Genomic DNA, 18,753 nt, shown 5'->3' on the forward strand with positions numbered 1-18,753 from the left:
GTATACAGCTCCTATGCAGACTCATATTTCTCCTGTTGTATTAATTGGTTGCCAAAGTGTACATAGTCCTTTAAACAAATGATACCCTAACCTTTTTTGCAGTAAGGACCAGTTTAATGCATGAAAATGTTTAAAGGGACCAACAGGGGGGGGGGCATTGTGGTTTGGGGGGTTAGGGTGAAGTTTACACGTTGCGTAGATACAGCAGATTTTCCACAACGGAATTTGTTGCAGAAGACCCGCAGCTGAATACAGTAGCAGTAAAGTGGATGAAGTAGAACAAATCTCCTCCACACGCTGCGTAAATACTGAACGGAAATAAACGCTCTGAAATTGACCTGCGGTGCAGAGTTTTATTCCGCAGCAAGTCAATTGTATTTGCGTAAACTCTGCTTATTTGTTGCGGGTTTTCCCAATTGAATACAATGGGCAAGTAAAAACTGCAACAACTAGCAGTTGGATGACGTCAGAGGGCCGGTCTCCTGGGATGACGTTTCATCCCATGTGACTGCCGCTGCAGCCAATCACAGGCTGCAGCGGTCTCCTGGGATGTAACGTCAACCCAGGAGGCCGGCCTGCTAGCAGGCTGGCTAAATGCTCAGCAGTTTTCCGCAGCGGACACTCCGGGCGAAAAACTGCACCACAGTCTGGTGCGGTTTTTCGCCCGAAACTCCCAGCGGCCACCGGAGCGGATACCAGATACCGTGGCCCGGTGCCAAATGATCCACGGCCCGGTGGTTGGGGATCACTGCTATAAAGGGTTTTCAGTTTAGTTAAACTCCAAGTTCTACAACTTTTTATTATACTTTGTGTTTCAATTTCTCATCATTTTCAAGATGTTTTTTTGCTGTCAGTGAATGAATCCATTATTGTTTACACTCAGTGACAGCAAGACCTGTACATAGCTAGTCCTGCTCTCAGTTGAGAAGTGGAGTCAATTGTATCTAGTCTAGGCAATGCTCTCGCTAAGCACCATGGATTCCAGACTGATACATTGCAACAAACTACCAGAGAGATTTGTGCACAGAGCTCACAGAGCATTGTTTAACCTGGAAACAATTTTATCCACTCCTCAGCTGAGAGCAGGATTTGGTATGTACAGTTTTCACACTTTATGAATGTGAACAACCATATTGTCATTCACTGACAACATGTAGAGATCTTGAAAATGGTGACGATGTAAAACACAAAGTATATTTAAAAAAATTAGAACTTTTCATTTGTACAGAGATTAAGCTTTATTTGCATAAACTAGAAAAAAAAACCTTTAAAGTTCATTAATTTCTATAAGGGTTTATCATGAGTGATCGGTATCGGTTTTATCATCAGTTCCCATTAGTTTTTGTATTGTATCCGCTTCCATCCATTTAACCAATCATTTGCCTTCTGATCTTTCACCTCTCTTTGTGCACTTGGTGGAAGTGTCCTCACCGAGTATTGTATTATGGTTCTGATTCAGGACCCGAATAAGGTCCTAATATTGTACTTATACATAGATCCTCTGCCAGAAGATGCCAGGGCCCAGTAGGCATCAATCTAAACACCCTCTTTGCTTATTCAGCCAAGGATGGGGTAAATAGGGGCGTACTTTGATTCTGTCACCAAGGAGCTAGAATATACCTGGTGCCAACTCCGCTCTTTGCATTCGTGTAAAAACACCCTCTAGGCTAATATACTCTTTAAGAATATTTTCCTCTCTAAATGTTTTGGCAGAAGAACTTGAAACTCTTCTTCACTTTTTAACATGGCAGCCCAATTGGTGTTGTCTGCCCCGTGGCCATCCTACGTAGAGGCAACAATATGGCAATGGACCAACAATACTATCAAGAAGGAGAAACAAGGCTTCTTCTCTCTTCCAAACAGTGGTGAAGGGTGAGCATTACCTTTTCTAGTAGGCAATATGGAAAGCTTATTTGCTGTCATATTGCGGCATCTAAGCGATCATTCTATGCGGAACGGCTGCAGTGTAGACTACCCAATAGGACTGCCCTATTTATTAGTAAGTAGATTTTATGAGTTCATGTTAAAAAAATCACAGTTGCTCTGCAGTTATTAATTTTGGCTGCAGAAACGCTTTAAATATAATGTATAAGATATTTTGGATTGGTTTAGAGGGAAGGTATCATCAGAACATGAAATCAAATTTTTTTTTTGTGAGTAAAAGATCTGGAAATATTGCAGTTTTCACACTGGCCACTAGAGCACACACAATGGGCTGATATTCTCTGCTTTATGCAGCGCACTTGTCAGCTTTGCTGTGTAGACTGGAACATAATAGGCAGAGCCATCTCATTATTATTATTATTAGAAGGCGACATGACAATAGAAAAAGACAGCTGTTTTGTACTGCAGGAGGTCTAGAAAAGACAGTAAAGTAGCAACATACACACAGATAAGGCTCTGTATGCAGCTTCCCTGTCACTCCTGGTTTCTGGGGAAGGGAGCTGTACTCCATCACTTCCTGGAGACCGTAATAATCTATGGTATTTCAGATGCCATAAAGCACAGACTATACAGACACAGAAAGAAAGTGTGTTTCCATCATGGCGGCCCCAGCAAAAAAGCAAATTAAAAAAAAATCCCGACAACAATTAAAAAAACATAACAAGCTAATTATTCTCTTCTACAGACTGACATCTAATTAATGGTACTCAAATTAGACACATAAGACATTCCCTTTAATTGGGGGCAATAATTATTTCGAGTGAGTTCTTGCAACGTAGAGTCCAGGCATTCTCAGATTCTTGTACCTTTGTGAAGAAATCCTCTATGGACACTTAAAAGGTTGTGAAAATTCGAGGCTTCACATCAATTTGTTTCCACTTTGCTCTCTTGAGGTCTCCAGGCTGAAATATTAAGAAGAGAGATAGTTAGCAGGAGATAGAAAGCAGGCCAGCAGACTTTTTATGTTTTCCTGAAGTGCCCTTTAGATATTAGGACAAAAGGACAAAAACAGATAAATCAGAGTTACGATTCCCATCTGGTTATTTGTTTCTGTATGATTTCTTCTCTCCAAGTTTTCATGTGTTTTCGTATATTTTAGGAAGAACTTTTTTCTTAAAGTGGTAGACCCCCCCATCATATTTAATATTCAATACTAATGCTACATACCATGTGTGAACCGTGCCACTAGTGGTAGGACTGGGCTCCAGTCCTCTGAGATATGAAGTCTAATGGGTAGCCGGTAGAGATGAGCAAATTTCCCTAAATCTGTTTCGGTGGTGATTCTATTCCATTGGCTGTTCAATTCAATTTCGCCCGAATAGATTTGCCCTACGAATCGCAATTGCCCCGATTGCGCTGTCTAACTCCCTGATGTCTTCTAGGACATTAAGTTGCATATAGTCCTAGGGCATTTGCGAATCCACCACCAAAAAAAATCCAAAAAAACACCATACTCACCTCCCCTGGCCTCCCGCGGCAACGCATCGCATGCCTGACAGTCTCCTCCCTAGCGGCCTCCTGAGATTACGTTTTTCTGACCCACGTGAGGCCAAACAAGTTCATCTCAAGAGACCGGTAGGGATGCGTCACCACGGGAGACCAGGTGAGTATGGTATTTTTTTTATATTCTCTTCTCCCCTCATCTGTATTCTAACATGTTAAATGGCAGCAGCTATTTGCCGAATTCAAAACTTATGGGAAATTCTGACCAAATTTGATTTGTATAGAATCGATTCGCTTATCTCTAGAAGCCAATCTTCACCCTGTTCACCTATAAGGAGCAATGGTTTTGGAAAGTAATGAGCCAATAAGTAAAAATTTGCCACCATTACGGAGCCGTATTTCCCCCATATAAGACCATGGAGGCTAAAATAGGAATTTGTATCAAAGTATTTCAACCTTCATTGTATTATGTGTGGGAAATAGGGCTCCATAGTAGGATTTTGTTTGTTAATATACCAAGAAGTTCTCAAGACAGTTAACCCAGAAGTCCCATTATCCTCTTATATGGTATTTGCCGAGACATATTACTCTATATTGCCCAGCAGTGAAGAACCATTATCTGCATAAGGTTAAATACAAAGGATACCTATCAATGCTCAAAATGTTGACAATATCATTGACAACACATAATAATCACCTAAAGGAGCACCAGATGTGGAAAATACATAAAAACAATAAAAACTCCCAGCAAATCCAATAACCGAATAAACCAAATGTAAAAAAAACCTGTGCATTTCAGGTGAAAAAATACTATTTCATTCTGTACTGTTCCCTGTGTGAAAATGATGTATTGTAGTGCCGGTGGCTGCGATGTCTCAGATGAGTAGTGCAGGATACAGAACTTACCAACATCGAGGAGAGAACAGACGTTATCTACGTGCTGGCCAATCTGTCCATGGGAATCTCCCTATTTGTGTAGAATAATCACAATTTTTACAAATATACATCAATCAGCTGTAACATTATAACCATCAGCCTATTATTGTGTAGATCCCCGTCGTGCCGCCAAAACGGCTCTGACCCATCGAGCCCTGGACTCCACAAGACGTCTGAAGGTTCCTGTGGTTTCTGGCACCAAGACGCCAACAGCAGATCCTGTAAGTTGTGAGGTGCGGCCTCCATGGACCAGACTTGTTTTTCCAGCACATCCCACAGATGATCGATCGGATTGAGATCTGGGGAATTTGGAGAGAAGTCATCACCTTGATCTCTTTGTCATGTTCCTCAGACTATTCCTAAACAATGTTTGCAGCGTGTCAGGGGCATTATCCTGCTGGAAGAGGGCACTGCCATTAGGGTATACTGTTACCATGATGGGGGGTAGTTGGTTTTCAGCAATGTTTAGGTCGGTGGTACGTGTCACATCCACATGAATGGCAGGACTCAAGTATTCCCAGCAGAACATTGCCTAGAGCATAATTCTTCCCATAATGCATCCTGGTGCCATCTCTACCCCAGGTAAGCGACGCACACGTACCACATGATGTAAAAGAAAACATGATTCATCAGACCAGACGCCTTCTTCCATTGCTCCTTGGTCCGGTTCTGATGATCTTGTGACCATTGTAGGGACTTTCGGCGGTGGACAGGGATCAGCATGGGCACTCTGATCAGTCTGCACATACGCAGCCCCATGTACAGCAAGCCGTGATGCTCTGCGTGTTCTGACACCTTTCTATGATAGCCAGTAGTAACCGTTTCAGTAGTTTGTGCTACAGTAGTTCTTCTGTGGGATCAGACCAGACAGGATAGTCTTCACTCCGCATGTGCATCAATGAGCCTTGGCCGCCCATCACCCTGTCGCCGGTTGTCCTTCCTTGGAGCACTTTGGAAGTTACTAAACACCACATACCGGGGACACCACACAAGACCGGATGTTCTGGAGATGCGGTGACCCAGTCGTCTAGAAATCACAATTTGGTCCTTGTCACAGTCGCTCCGTTCCTTACACGTGCCCATTTTCCGGCTTCCAACATCAACTTCAAGATCTGACTGATCACTTGATGCCTTATATCCCCCCCACCTTGTCAGCCGCCATTGTAACCAGATCAACAATGTTATTCCTTTCACTTGTGAGCGGTGGTGAGGTTATGACTGATCGGTGTGTGCGTGTCTATAAAAATTATATTGTATAGAGCTCATGACTGTGTGCAGTGATGTCTCATCTGATGGCCGGTTTTAGACCGCCATGATACCTGCACCTTCCGCGGTTCTACTCAACCGAACTTAGATCCCCATAGAACCCTATGGTTATATAGTTTGGTTTCTGTCCGAAACTGGCCTATTGCGCAAGATTCCTTGGCAGTGGAGGAAAAACTTAGCAGAACAACATATCTTCAGAGATTTGCCGCATATTAACTCCTATAACCGAATAAACCAAAGTGTAAAAAAACGTTGCATTTCAATTGAGAAAATACTTATTCTTTAATACTCGTTAATACGTTATTAATTACTGTCCACTTTTGGGAGGTCCCCATTGTTTACAATGCTAAGCTTATTGTGGGTGGGGCTGCAGTGTGATTGACAGCTCTGCTTTGAAATCGCCGTTCCTGTTGTGCCACAGTGCTGTGTTGGGAGATCACGGCATTGTGCAAACATTGTGTAAAGCATAACCTTTAATAATGTGTGTGGATGCGTTAGTGAAAATGTTTTACCATATTGATGGCCATCAATGGAGAGTGATGTCTCGGATTAGTAGCACTTGGCATTACCGAGATATAGGAGCACCAAGACTTAGTATGATTTCATCTATAGCCTTCCCCCTTCTTTAGACATGCTCAGATATCACACTTGGATACCAAACGTAAATACTGAATATGACATAAATATCTGATTTGTGGGGGTTCCACCTGTTGGACCCTTAACGGCCAAGAGAATTGGGGGTCCCTTGACCCACAACAATAGGTGGCCTCAAGCATGGCTGTTTTCATGGCTTTGTTAGACTTGAATGGAGAGAGCCATCCAAATGTGGTCACCTCATCTGTGAAACATAGGTCTGGGCAGAGGGGTAACTTGAAGCTCATGGGGCCCAATAAAAATAAAAAAAAATCTGCCAAGGACCCCACATTTATAATACAGGTGTCTTCTTATGTAGCAGAGGGACCCATGTGCCCAATGAGGTTCCAGGGACTGGGTGCAGCCGCTACCTTTGCACCCTCTATAGCTATGTGCATAAGTCAGGGGAGCCCTGTTCTTTAGATAGGTGGGGGTCCCATAAATTTCTAAAAACCCCTTTAACGACAACATACACGTAGGCACCCCCTGTAAATAATATATTATATAGTTACAAGTGACTGAAGGATGTTTACATCAATTAGTTTCTTACATTATACAAAAATTTAATTGAGTGTTTTCTTTAAAGGAAATCTAACGCTTTGTAATTCTCCGAAACCGACTTTGAAAAAAAGTTAAAAAGGCGAAAGAAAAAAGATGTATTGCCAAAGCTACGTTCTGCCACATGAAACTTAGGCAATTTTCTTTCAATAAGATCTGGGATTTTTTTTTTTTTAGATCATAAAGAAGCCAAATTATGTTGGCTGCCTTCACTCAGAAAACAAATTTGCGGCTTAGAGTTAAATCTGGGCAGCTGCTGTAAATATGAAGAAGACGGCGTGCATACATCAGTATATGAGTCTGGAGAATATGGATCCCATTCATTTACCTGCAGCCAGTCAGGCTCAGATTTGTATTGAGTATATTTGGGTCGAGTGGCATTAACGAAGTCCAAATGGGGCTCATTCCCAGAGGCATCACTTGAAGCTACTGGGCGGCATTACAAAATCGGCACCAGTGCCCTCACTTGCCATGTGCCATTTATAATACTGGTGCCTTCTTAAGTGGCAGTGGGGCTTATTGGACTCCTCAGGTACCAGAGCCGGGGTCTGAATGCTACCCCTGTACCCGCTATAGTCCATTTCTGTTGTGGTTCCTCGATCTGCTGCACAAATATTCATCTCCTGATCTAAAGTAAATTCTTTCCTTACTCCACAAGGGCAGATGGATGATTGACTGACATTGAATGTGTATGCGACCATCTCATGTGTAGTTAAAGGGATTTTCCAGGTTTATATAAATACATTTTAATCACTGTATAATGAAAAGTTCTGCCGCTTTCTAAGATACTTTATATTTCAATTCCTCACCATTTTGCCAATTTATGCTTGCTGTCATTGAACAGAAACATTATTGTTTACAGTCAGGGGCTAAAAATAAGTCCTGACCTTTTTATGCCTATACAGCTGCAGTTTGTTGCCATGTATAAGTGTAGGAAATCCTCTTTGAGCTAAGCTCCAGGGTAATAGTTCTAACCTTCACCCATCAGCTGTGTGACGAAAATATGGTTAGTATAATAAGCATTCAGCATCAGAATGTAAACAGGAATATTTCACGGACAGCAAGCAGAGATCTTGAGAAATTGGGAGATAAAGTATAGAATAAAGCTTTATAACTTCATTATATAAAGATTAAGCTTTGTTTACCTAACACTGTAAAAAGAAAACAAAAAAAAAAACACTTCAACCACCCCGGCCATACAGGTAATATTTCGGAGGGATTGGTTGACAATCTAATGTAGTCCCTTGACATCTGTCATCAAAATCAGGCATGTTGGGTTTCAGAATACCTAATCTTTTGTCCCTGCGGAAGATAAGCTGTTGCCACATACCCCTGGTGCTGCTTATCTCCCTCTTTTTATTAAAATTATTATATGCCAGCTTGACTGATTCAAGCGTCCAATTTTATGGGGCTCCCAGGAAAGATATCTGTCATTGAGTAATTTTGGAAATTCATAGCATTACTTATCGTGTATTAATCCTGAGTTACATCCTGTATTATACTCCAGAGCTGCACTCTAAGCACAGAACAAGTAATGTCATGTATGTACACAGTGACTCCACCAGCAGAATAGTAAGTGCAGCTCTGGAGTATAATAAAGGATGTAACTCAGGATCAGTACAGGATAAGTAATGTAATGTATGTACACAGTGACTCCACCAGCAGTATAGTGAGTGCAGCTCTGGAGTATAATACAGGATGTAACTCCGGATCAGTACAGGATAAGTAATGTAATGTATGTACACAGTGACTCCACCAGCAGAATAGTGAGTGCAGCTCTGGAGTATTATACAGCATGTAACTCAGGATCAGTACAGGATATGTAATGTAATGTATGTACACAGTGACTCCACCAGCAGAATAGGGAGTGCAGCTCTGGAGTATTATACAGCATGTAACTCAGGATCAGTACAGGATAAGTAATGTAATGTATGTACACAGTGACTCCACCAGCAGAATAGTGAGTGGAGCTCTGGAGTATAATACAGGATGTAATTCAGGATCAGTACAGGATAAGTAATGTAATGTATGTACACCGTGACTCCACCAGCAGAATTGTAAATACAGCTCTGGAGTATAATACAGGATGTAACTCAGGATCAGTACAAGATAAGTAATGTAATGTATGTACACAGTGACTCCACCAAAAGAACAGTGAGTGCAGCTCTGGAGTATAACACAGGATGTAACTTAGGATCAGTATAGGATAATTAATGTAATGTATGCACACAGTGACTCCACCAGCAGAATAGTGAGTGCAGCTCTGGAGTATAACACAGGATGTAACTTAGGATCAGTATAGGATAATTAATGTAATGTATGTACACAGTGACTCCACCAGCAGAATAGTGATTGCAGCTCTGGAGTATAATACAGGATGTAACCCAGGATCAGTACAGGATAAGTAATGTAATGTATGTACACAGTGACTTCACCAGCAGTAATAGTGAGGGTAGCTCTGTAGTATAATTCATGTTGAAATTAGGATCAATTCAGGATAAGTAATGTAATTGATGTACAGTACAAAGTAGCTATTTTTTTAATGTAATTTAATACTTTATGTAAACTGTAACACTGTTTAAAGGTGAATATACACCGTGAGCATGTATTCCTTAAATGTGTGTCCTGTTCTCTAAAATATTTTCTATTGCTCTGCCTTAATCAGTTTTGCGGTTCTGGAGCCTTCTCTCCTTTCCAGTACTTTATTACTACAGTGTTTTTCATTCATCTCGGCATCACATTGTAAATTGAATCTGCTTGTAAGTTGACAGATATTAGAGGGTAATATTAGGTTACGTACCAAGCTCTTTTCTAAATATGATTGTACTTTAGTTCTTTCCAAGAAAATAAATCCGCATATATTGCTTTTTGATAAGGTTATACACTTCTCCACATGTAGCTTTAATCACGGGAGTAACTGTGTAGACACAAGTAACAAATCCATCACCTCTGACATGTTCAGTAGAGATGTTAGTGCTTGTAGGGTAGTCATTCTATCAATTGTTCTCAAAATGAAAACAGAAAAGGTCATTCACAAAACAGTAGGAATGTCAGAATGCCAATGCCAGGTAGGCAGGTGTAAAGGAACTAATTTTTGTCGTGGAATTTTTCGGTATTCAGGTGAGAATAAATGTTACTATGCAGCAATACGTTGTCTTGATTTGTTTGCTGAAATCTCATAATCCCTTCTTTCTATCCAAATTATCTTAACATATGTTATTCTTACACCTCCTATAATATTGTACATCCCTGCCCGCAATTATACACATTTTTTTTCTCGCTTAGTAGCAAAACAGATAGTACAATCTACATTATTTTTGTCTAACCATGTACTTAAAATACACTGTATATTAGTACATGAGACATAACTTTATATAATGACATAATCACATTACTTTTTCCGGGATTGTGGATTTATAGTATAATTAAATATATTAATTTGAAATATGACACAAACCATTTTTATAAAATTATTAGCAAAGTGCTTACTATAGATAGACATAATAAAGACTAAATATCATAGTTATGTTCAATAGACCCCCTCTGATCGACACAATTAATCATACCCTGCGAGCGTCCAGTCCCCCTCATATAAAGCCTGTGTTACCTGTTTAGAGTGGGGTGGAAGCCGACTGTGACCATAGGGGTATCCTGCTTCTTTTGTCCCATTCCCATTCTGACACTCTTCACTCTTCTGACACTATGTCACACCAGTCAACCAATCACAGAGGCTGTATGATAGTCTTAGGGGCTTTTAGTTGTCTGGGACCACCACTGGGCAGACTGGTCCGTCCATATAGATGGCTGTACCTGGTACTGCACCTCGCCCCTTTTAAAGTGGGATAAGCTGCAGTACCGGTACAGGTGCCGTTATACTTTCTTTGTCTACAAACGCACTTCGGACCCTTCACTGTGCTGACCAGCGGGGGTAAGAACACCCGAAGAACCCCTATAATATTTCACATAAATTGCTGCAACACCACTCCCCTTATAGACAGCTACATTACAGCAAGTTGATTGTATGTAATGTATCTTCCTGATCTGATGCCAATCTCTGATAACAGGGATAAGTTCACTTTTGATCCTATAGAAAACCCATAATAGCACATTACTATATCACGTATATCTGTCCAACACCCCTGCGGCTCCCTATTCAACGTACATGAAGACAACAGCCTAAAAAAGACTAATTGCATGTACTGTAGTTGCCTGTTGCTCTGCCGACTCCTGATATTATTGCATAAAAAATAAAATGGAGCGGCTGTCATCTGACAGCTATTCCTTTCTTTTCGATTTTGAAGCCAGGTGCAGATATCCATACAAACCAGTAGGTTCTCTTATAGATAAAAATAATTTCTGTATCCCTGATGAAGAAAAAGGCTTCAGGGTAAGTGTTTTGTGTGTCCTATTTTTATCCATTGGTTTCTATGAGCTTAAAGGTGAAAACTCACTCACATAACATATTAAGTTCCCTTGTAATGGTAAAACCGATCAAATGCCATGTAAAAAAAACTTCACCAAGCTGAATGAATAATGGCCCAGATGACGAGACCAATAACTATATCGATCTCAAAGGCAAAAGCACTTAGCACAGCAGTAAAAAATAAATAAATCATAAACGACTATGACACCAATATTTCATTTATATAACATAGCTAGTGAGTAATAAAAGCTGCTGGCACAGTCAATCCCGGTCTCACTGATAATGTAATTTCACTTTTGGATATCAGCAATAAAATATTTGGTCAAATGGATTGCAGCTTAAGAAGAAGAAAATACAGTATTCCTTATGGGCGGTGGAACTGGAGGTCAGATTGTAATACAGGCCATAAGGGTAAAAAAAAACTAGTTACATATAAAAAAACATAAAATCCTACAAATGTGTTTTTCACTAAGGACAATAAAAAATGTTAATGAAAATTAAATTAAAGGAGAAAAATCCTGCAACAGGAGCCATAGGTAGTAATAGCCATCGGGAAACCTGACCATGTGCATCTTTTACAGGGATGTGCTTTATGTAAAGGGGAACTCTAGGGGTAGAAGAGATTTAGGACCATAAAGAAATTAATTTAGGTAACTTTTTAGGAGAGAACCTATTTCCCTGTATATTGCAGTTTTCACACTCAGCACTCACAATAGGCTAATACTTTATGTGACTGTTCAGATAGTGCTGTGTACACCGGAGGCAGGGGCAGCAGTCATCTCATTATCAGAGATCAGGATCATAATGGATGGTAACACCTCTATTACAAAGCTGGAGGCAAATAACACAGGATCACATTATTTATATTAGATGATGGGGACAGCTCCCTCCCCCCTCTCTCTGCACAGAAACCTCAGCACATGACACAAAGCATGCTCACTACACTCTCACTTAGAAGTCAATGAGTCATCTTATATACAGATGCCTACTCAAAGTAAATCTCTGCAACTGCTGTTCATAGCTCGGGCAAGATGTAAAGACAATTGAATAAAAAAAATATATATCCAAAATAAAAACAGATTAGAAAAAAGGAATAATGTGTTTCAGTTCAGATTTTCTTTTTTTTAATAAAAAAGTTGACGCATTCCATTTTAATTCTTGTTATTGATGACTGATCACAAGCATAGAACATATTGTGCATTATCTAAGAACATATATCGTGTCATTTTTAGTTAAAACAAAGAAGAAAATCATAGTAGGCGTTTCATTGCCCTACATAATAACATCTAACTTATTATAAACTCATTTGTAACAACTTTAAAGATGTTTAGTAATAATTCTATGAATACAATAAATGGAGTTGATGAATCAGCCATGACCAGAATGTTTGCTCCCCTTATCGTTCCTTCCCTCTCACCCCATACGCCTGCACTCCTCCCTCCTTATCTTCCCAGCGTCCTTCTCAGATCCACACTCAGATACAGGGAATGTCACACATGATAAACACTTATAGAAATTAATGGACCTTCAAATAGTTTTTCCGGTTTTATGTAACTAAAGCTAAATCAGGAAAAGTTTTATAACTTTCTGATATACTTATGTTTTAATTCCTCATAATATTTAATATATTTGTTTGCTGTCATTGCATGAGGACATTACGTCCACAGGCTGCAAACCCATATATATCTTGTCCTGTTTTCAGCTGAGAAGTGGATACAATTGTATCCAGTCTAGGAAATGCTCTGTAAGCTAATTACTGTACAATGCTCCGTGAGCTAAAAACTGTAAAATGCTCTGTGAGCTAAATGCTGTACAATGCTCTTTGAGCTAAATACCGTACAATACTCTGTGAGCTAAATACTGTGCAATGCGCTGTGAGCTAAATGCTGTACAATGCTCTGTGAGCTAAATACTGTACAATGCTCTGTGAGCTAAATATTGTACAATAATCTGTAAGCTAAATATTGTACAATACTCTGTGAGCTAAATACTGTGCAATGCTCTGTGAACTAAATACTGTGCAATGTTCTGTGAGATGAATGCTGTACAATGCTCTGTAAGCAAAATACTGTACAATACTCTGTGAGCTAAATACTGTACAATACTCTGTGCTAAATACTGTTCAATGCTCTGTGAGCTGAATGCTGTACAATGATCTGTAAGTAAAATACTGTACAATACTCTGTGAGCTAAATATTGTACTATACTCTGTGGGCTAAATACTGTGCAATGCTCTGTGAGCTAAAAACTGTACAATGCTCTGTGAGCTTAAAACTGTACAATTCTCTGTGAGCTAAATACTGTACAATACTCTATGAGCTAAATACAGTGCAATACACTGTGAGCTAAATTCTGTACAATGTGAGCTAAATTTTGTACAATGTGAGCTAAATGCTGTACAATACCATGTGAGCTAAATACTGTGAAATTCTCTGTGAGCTAAATTTTGTACAAAGTCAGCTAAATTCTGTACAATACTCTGAGCTAAATACTGTGCAAGGCTCTGTGAGTTAAATACTGTGCAATGCGCTGTGAGCTAAATACTGTGCATTGCTTTATGAGCTAAATGCTGTACAATACACTGTGAGCTAAATTCTGTACAATGCTCTGTGAGCTAAATACTGCAAAATGCTCTATTCTCTGCACAAATCTCTCTATTATTTTTTTTTACAATGTATCAGTGTGGAGTCCAGGCTGTTTAGCTCACAGAGCATTGTCTGGACTGGATAAAATGGTATAAGTAACTTTTACATACTTTGCTCTACTTATCTTGTGCTGATCTTGACTTAGCTTGTTCTATAGTCACATCCAAAGTTATCAAATCTAAAAGGGTTGTACAGCAACTAGGGAAATTTTGAATGTAGCTCTGACTGTGACTGAATGTAACAGGATATGGAAACACTAAAGCCTAAATCTCATTCAATTCGCATCCAAATTGCATCCTAAAATGGTAATGCGACAAGTTGCAGAATTTTTTTTTTGCGCTACTTTTTTGTGAATTGATCCTGCGCTGCTAAAGTCGCTGTGGATCCCTAGCCATAGAAGGAGCCACATGGGGACTGCTCCAGTAAATTCTGATTTTTTTTTCTCTATAATGATGGAATAGGTCACAAACTTTTATAGGCATTCAGTATTTAGCCTTCACTTTGGTTTATGACTGTTTTTCTTACTTATCTCTTTTCAGCTTTGGTGTGATTTCGACAAATCAATTACCTCAAAAAATCAGACCTACAACTCTTCGGCCTCCGTCACTGACATTTGCTTTTACCCTGAGGTAATTAAAATCCTCACTACCCATGGTCTCTTGTCATTTGTGCAATATCCTAGACTTTATCAATGTGACCTTCTATTATGTATCAATGACATATCAGAAAGAAAAAAATTCTCGGATTTCACCATTTTTTAAATGGGTGTCTATGCCAAATTGTAACATTATTGTAGACACTAAATCCGCTGCGGAACTATTCCTGCTGTCGGCAGGAAGATTCCTCCCTCCCATTTACATCAATGGGAGGTTTGGGCGGAATCCGCGTAAAGATCGAGCGTCCGACTCCCATGGAAATGAATGGGAGGGGGAATTTTGCGGGGGAATCCGTCGTAAAATTCCTCCCTTTGAATAAATCCTAAGGACTAGTCCACACGTGTCGTAAATTCTGCGGATTTTCCGCAACATATTTTGTTGCGGAAAATCCGCAGCATAATACAGTAGCAGAGGAGTGGATGAGATTTCAGAAAAACTCATCCACACACTGCGTACGTGATATGTGGAGATTCCGCATTTTTTCAATGGTGTTTGACATACAGTTGGATTGGTCAGAGATTTACATTCGGCACATACATCGGGGGATTTTCCTGGCGTGTAGACTAAGCTTAACTAGTTGCAGACCGCTGAACATTTTACAACGTCCAATGCGCAATCCGCCAAGTCTGGATAAGCCCACATATATAAAAAATTTGTAGCAGATTCGATGTGCAATTGGTGTGAATTTGCAGCAAAATTTGCAGCGGAAAATTTACACTGTGTCTCTGCAGCTGCACGGAAGTCGTGCTAATGCAGGAGAGGAAAGCTGACGACCCATAGAGAAGGCAGTCGGTTCATTACCGACTCTGCCTTTCTGATCTCTGTATACACGGTGCTCAGTGACTGTTGTGTATACAAATCAGGAAGCGGCAATGTTGCTTCCTGCTCCAGTCCCGGCGATCACGTGATCGCCGGATGCCGGGTAACTGCAGGAGACCCAGATCAGCTCTGCGATGTACTGTTTTTCAGGAGCCTGTATTCCCATGTAACTGGAGCTACTATGTCAGCCCCATTTACAGGAGAAACACACAATAAAAAAAATTATGTGATGTTAAATACCACCTAAAGGGGGCACAATGTGCAAATGAAATAAATAAAGACACAACAAAACAAAATAAAGAACGTCACCACTTGCCAAAATTGCAGCTTCTAGCTCGGCCCACGATAACCAAAACTATATATGCCTTACATAAAAAACGACCGCACCATAAAAGGGGATACAATTTAAAGTATTTTGGTGACACTTTTAGCTATTAAGAAAAAAAAGGAAAAAAAAGAGACACTTATTTGCTTTTTCTTTTTTCCATTTTTCCCCAATAGTACCCAAAAAGTAGAAAATAAATACTAACCTAAAAATGGCGTAAAAATAAAGTATTTTTTTTCACACAAAAAAAAAAGCAAAAATTATTTGAATAATCGAACGAAAAAAATATGTATAAACCCTCAGGTACTAGTAAAACCGGAACTATGCCTTGTCATTAACGGAAAAAATGTCCTGGTGTTGAACTAGTTAAACATCAAATGGAATTTGAACAGAGCCTTATTGTGACCTCTAAAATATACCGGAAACCTGATAAAAAAAAAACTAAGTGTGAACAGAGCCTGAACGAGGATCATTGCGCCAAGAGATAAGCAGCTACAAGAAATGTCCGGCACCCACTAGTCTCCCTCTCCCCAGTGAAATAATTATTCCCTCTTGCTTTTTGGGTCTGCATGTTCATGAGGAGGTCAAAGGACATAGCTGTCAATCAAACCAGTGTTCGGCCGACAGCGATCTTATGGGATTTCCTTCCATTATGAGTTGCGCCATTTTGTGTCGCGCAACATGTAAAAATTATATTGCAAATTTCATTATATGACGATGAAAGGGAACCCCCCAGTGTGTCATTATTGAGCCTGTTAGAGGGTATTTCCACCTGAATTAGAATAAATTACAATTAAATATAAATCCTCCATTGACATATATTCCATGATTCAAAAATTTAAAATTGAGTTCAAAAATTCAACTCAGTCTTTTTATATTTCTATCTGGCTGTGGAAAATATGGGTGACAACGACAGCTTTCCAAGTATCCAGAATAGCATGTCAGCCTAGTATGCAGCAGGACCTCAACTCAAGCTGTATACCTAGACTGATTTGCCATTGATATGTTTGACAACCCTCGTTGGAACTGTAGTGACGATCAAACACGTTGTCACCCAACTTTTTCAAAAACAGATATAAAAAGGTTAGATATAATTTTTTTCTTTTTTTTTTGGGTGTAAATGCCTGATAATTGGGCCGTCTACAACATTGCTGACAAATCGTCTTTATCCCGTGAATCGCTGTAAACTCTTTGTTCGAGGGTAATTTTCTGTAGAAATGAATATAAATATGTCGAGAGGGATTCTAGGAAATTTTGACATTAATAGAGACAAAGGGGAAGACACAAGGGATTTACATATACTGCACAGCCGCTAATAATATGTTACTGTCACGCAGCGCAGCAATGTGTGAGGCAGAATGGGCCGCTACATGGAAAATTACTCACTTTGGATGGTGGTTGCATGGAGCAGGATCACGGCCTTAGCCCACTTCATATGCTGTGGGTGTCAGCTGTAAATTACAGCTGGTACCCTGCTCTAACTGGATAACTCCGATCCCAGCTGTTTAACCACTTAGATGCCACGGTCAATGGTTGTCAATACATCCTGGGGGCCTTTTGAAGGGAGGGGACCTCCCATTGATTTCAATAGGAGTTCAGAGATGGAACCATGAGAGGAAAGAGCATGAGACCTGCGCCTCCCATTGAAATCAATCGGAGGCGGTTTCGGGCATTTGTTGGCGCTGATTACAATTCCGCGTCCAAATCAGTAAAAACTCAGTGTTAACATTGCCTAAGTCTGGTGCTTTTGCTGAAAATCATCATGCCCCTGAATTTTGGAACCATGAAAGATGACTACTCCATTCTATAAATATATGCTAAGTGGTATTTCTTGGGAGGCTCTCTGAATGGTCCTTATTGTTAAAACTATATCCCCGGTACATAATGTATATAGATAGATTATAGATAATGGTAGACAGTGTATGCAAAAGTGCTAGTTTTTACTTTCTCTACAGCAACTATGGTTACAGATCTGTAACCACTAAGTGAAGCAGCCCTTTCTGCCTCTACACAGCAGGAAGTCACAGCAGGATCTTATACATCAGTTAGCAGCTGAACTTCATCCTGCCAAACAGTTGCAAATTGCTTTTTTGTGTCTTTCTTCAGCAAACGCTGCAGTTTTGATTGACAGGGGGCAGGGGGCTTCACTCTTTTATTTAAGGAAATGGCTGAAATAAGCTAGTGAAGATAAAAAGAGGAAAAGTTGGCTATACCAAACAAAACAGAATATTACAAGGGTTGATCAGTATGGACAACTCCATTATATATTGCAGGTACCCAATGAAAATCTGAATGTGTGAGTTCGGCTGCTAGGACTCCCTGCAGTCAGCTGTAATTGTTAGTGGAGCCACATGGAGCTAAATAGGCTTGCATTGATTTCAATGGACTTCGTCAGTGCTCCACAGTCAATCTTGGAGTGTCCTGATTACGGCTCCTCTGGTACATTAAAAAGGTTTTCCCAGTATTAGAAAAACATGGCTGCTTTCTTCTAAAAACAGCACCACACCTGTCTACAGTTTGTGTGTGGTATTGCAGCTCAGCCCCTTTCTCTTCTATGGAGCAGAGCTGCAATACCACACACAACCTGTTGACTGGTGTGGCACTGTTTTCGGATTAACGCAGCAATGATTTCCTAATCCTGTACAACCCCTTTAACTCAATAAGAATATGATCCCTTTTGATGCCTCCTTGACTTGGTGAACACATCATTTAGTACATGTTTAATGATATTACTTCCAGCTGTTTACCTTGTCTTGGATTTCATTTTATGCTTTCTTGTACTTAGTACTTTGTCTTTACCGGAGTTCTGGCGATGGTGACCTGCGCTGTCTTTCTGCGACTCAACTCTGTCCTGAAGCTGGCGGTGCTGCTTATCATGATAGCAATATATTCCCTGCTGACAGAAACCATTTATACTTCTCTCTTCTTACGATATGACAATTCACATCACAACGGGAAGTAAGTGCCCCCATGATCCTAAATTTATTGTGATATTTGTAAAAAGTTGTGCAGTTAAAGAAACTCCTCCAGCAGAGAGACATTGGGGGACAATATTAAGACTGGCATTTCAAACGCCAGTTTTTTACTATTTTATGTCAGCAGAAA

General features: G+C 40.0%; 1 protein-coding gene across 3 annotated transcripts in view; it reads left to right on the forward strand.

Annotated features, from left to right (window-relative positions):
* ADCY8 (adenylate cyclase 8) overlaps nt 1-18,753 on the forward strand; it is a 279,438-nt gene that overhangs the window by 226,823 nt on the left and 33,862 nt on the right. For all 3 annotated transcript variants that reach the window (XM_075825719.1, XM_075825721.1, XM_075825720.1), the window contains 2 exons: nt 14,388-14,477; nt 18,434-18,606. In XM_075825719.1, coding sequence (XP_075681834.1) covers nt 14,388-14,477; nt 18,434-18,606 — 263 coding nt within the window. The remainder of the gene's footprint in view (nt 1-14,387; nt 14,478-18,433; nt 18,607-18,753) is intronic.

The sequence above is a fragment of the Rhinoderma darwinii genome, chromosome 5, assembly GCF_050947455.1.
Source record: "Rhinoderma darwinii isolate aRhiDar2 chromosome 5, aRhiDar2.hap1, whole genome shotgun sequence".
Lineage (NCBI taxonomy): Eukaryota > Metazoa > Chordata > Amphibia > Anura > Rhinodermatidae > Rhinoderma > Rhinoderma darwinii.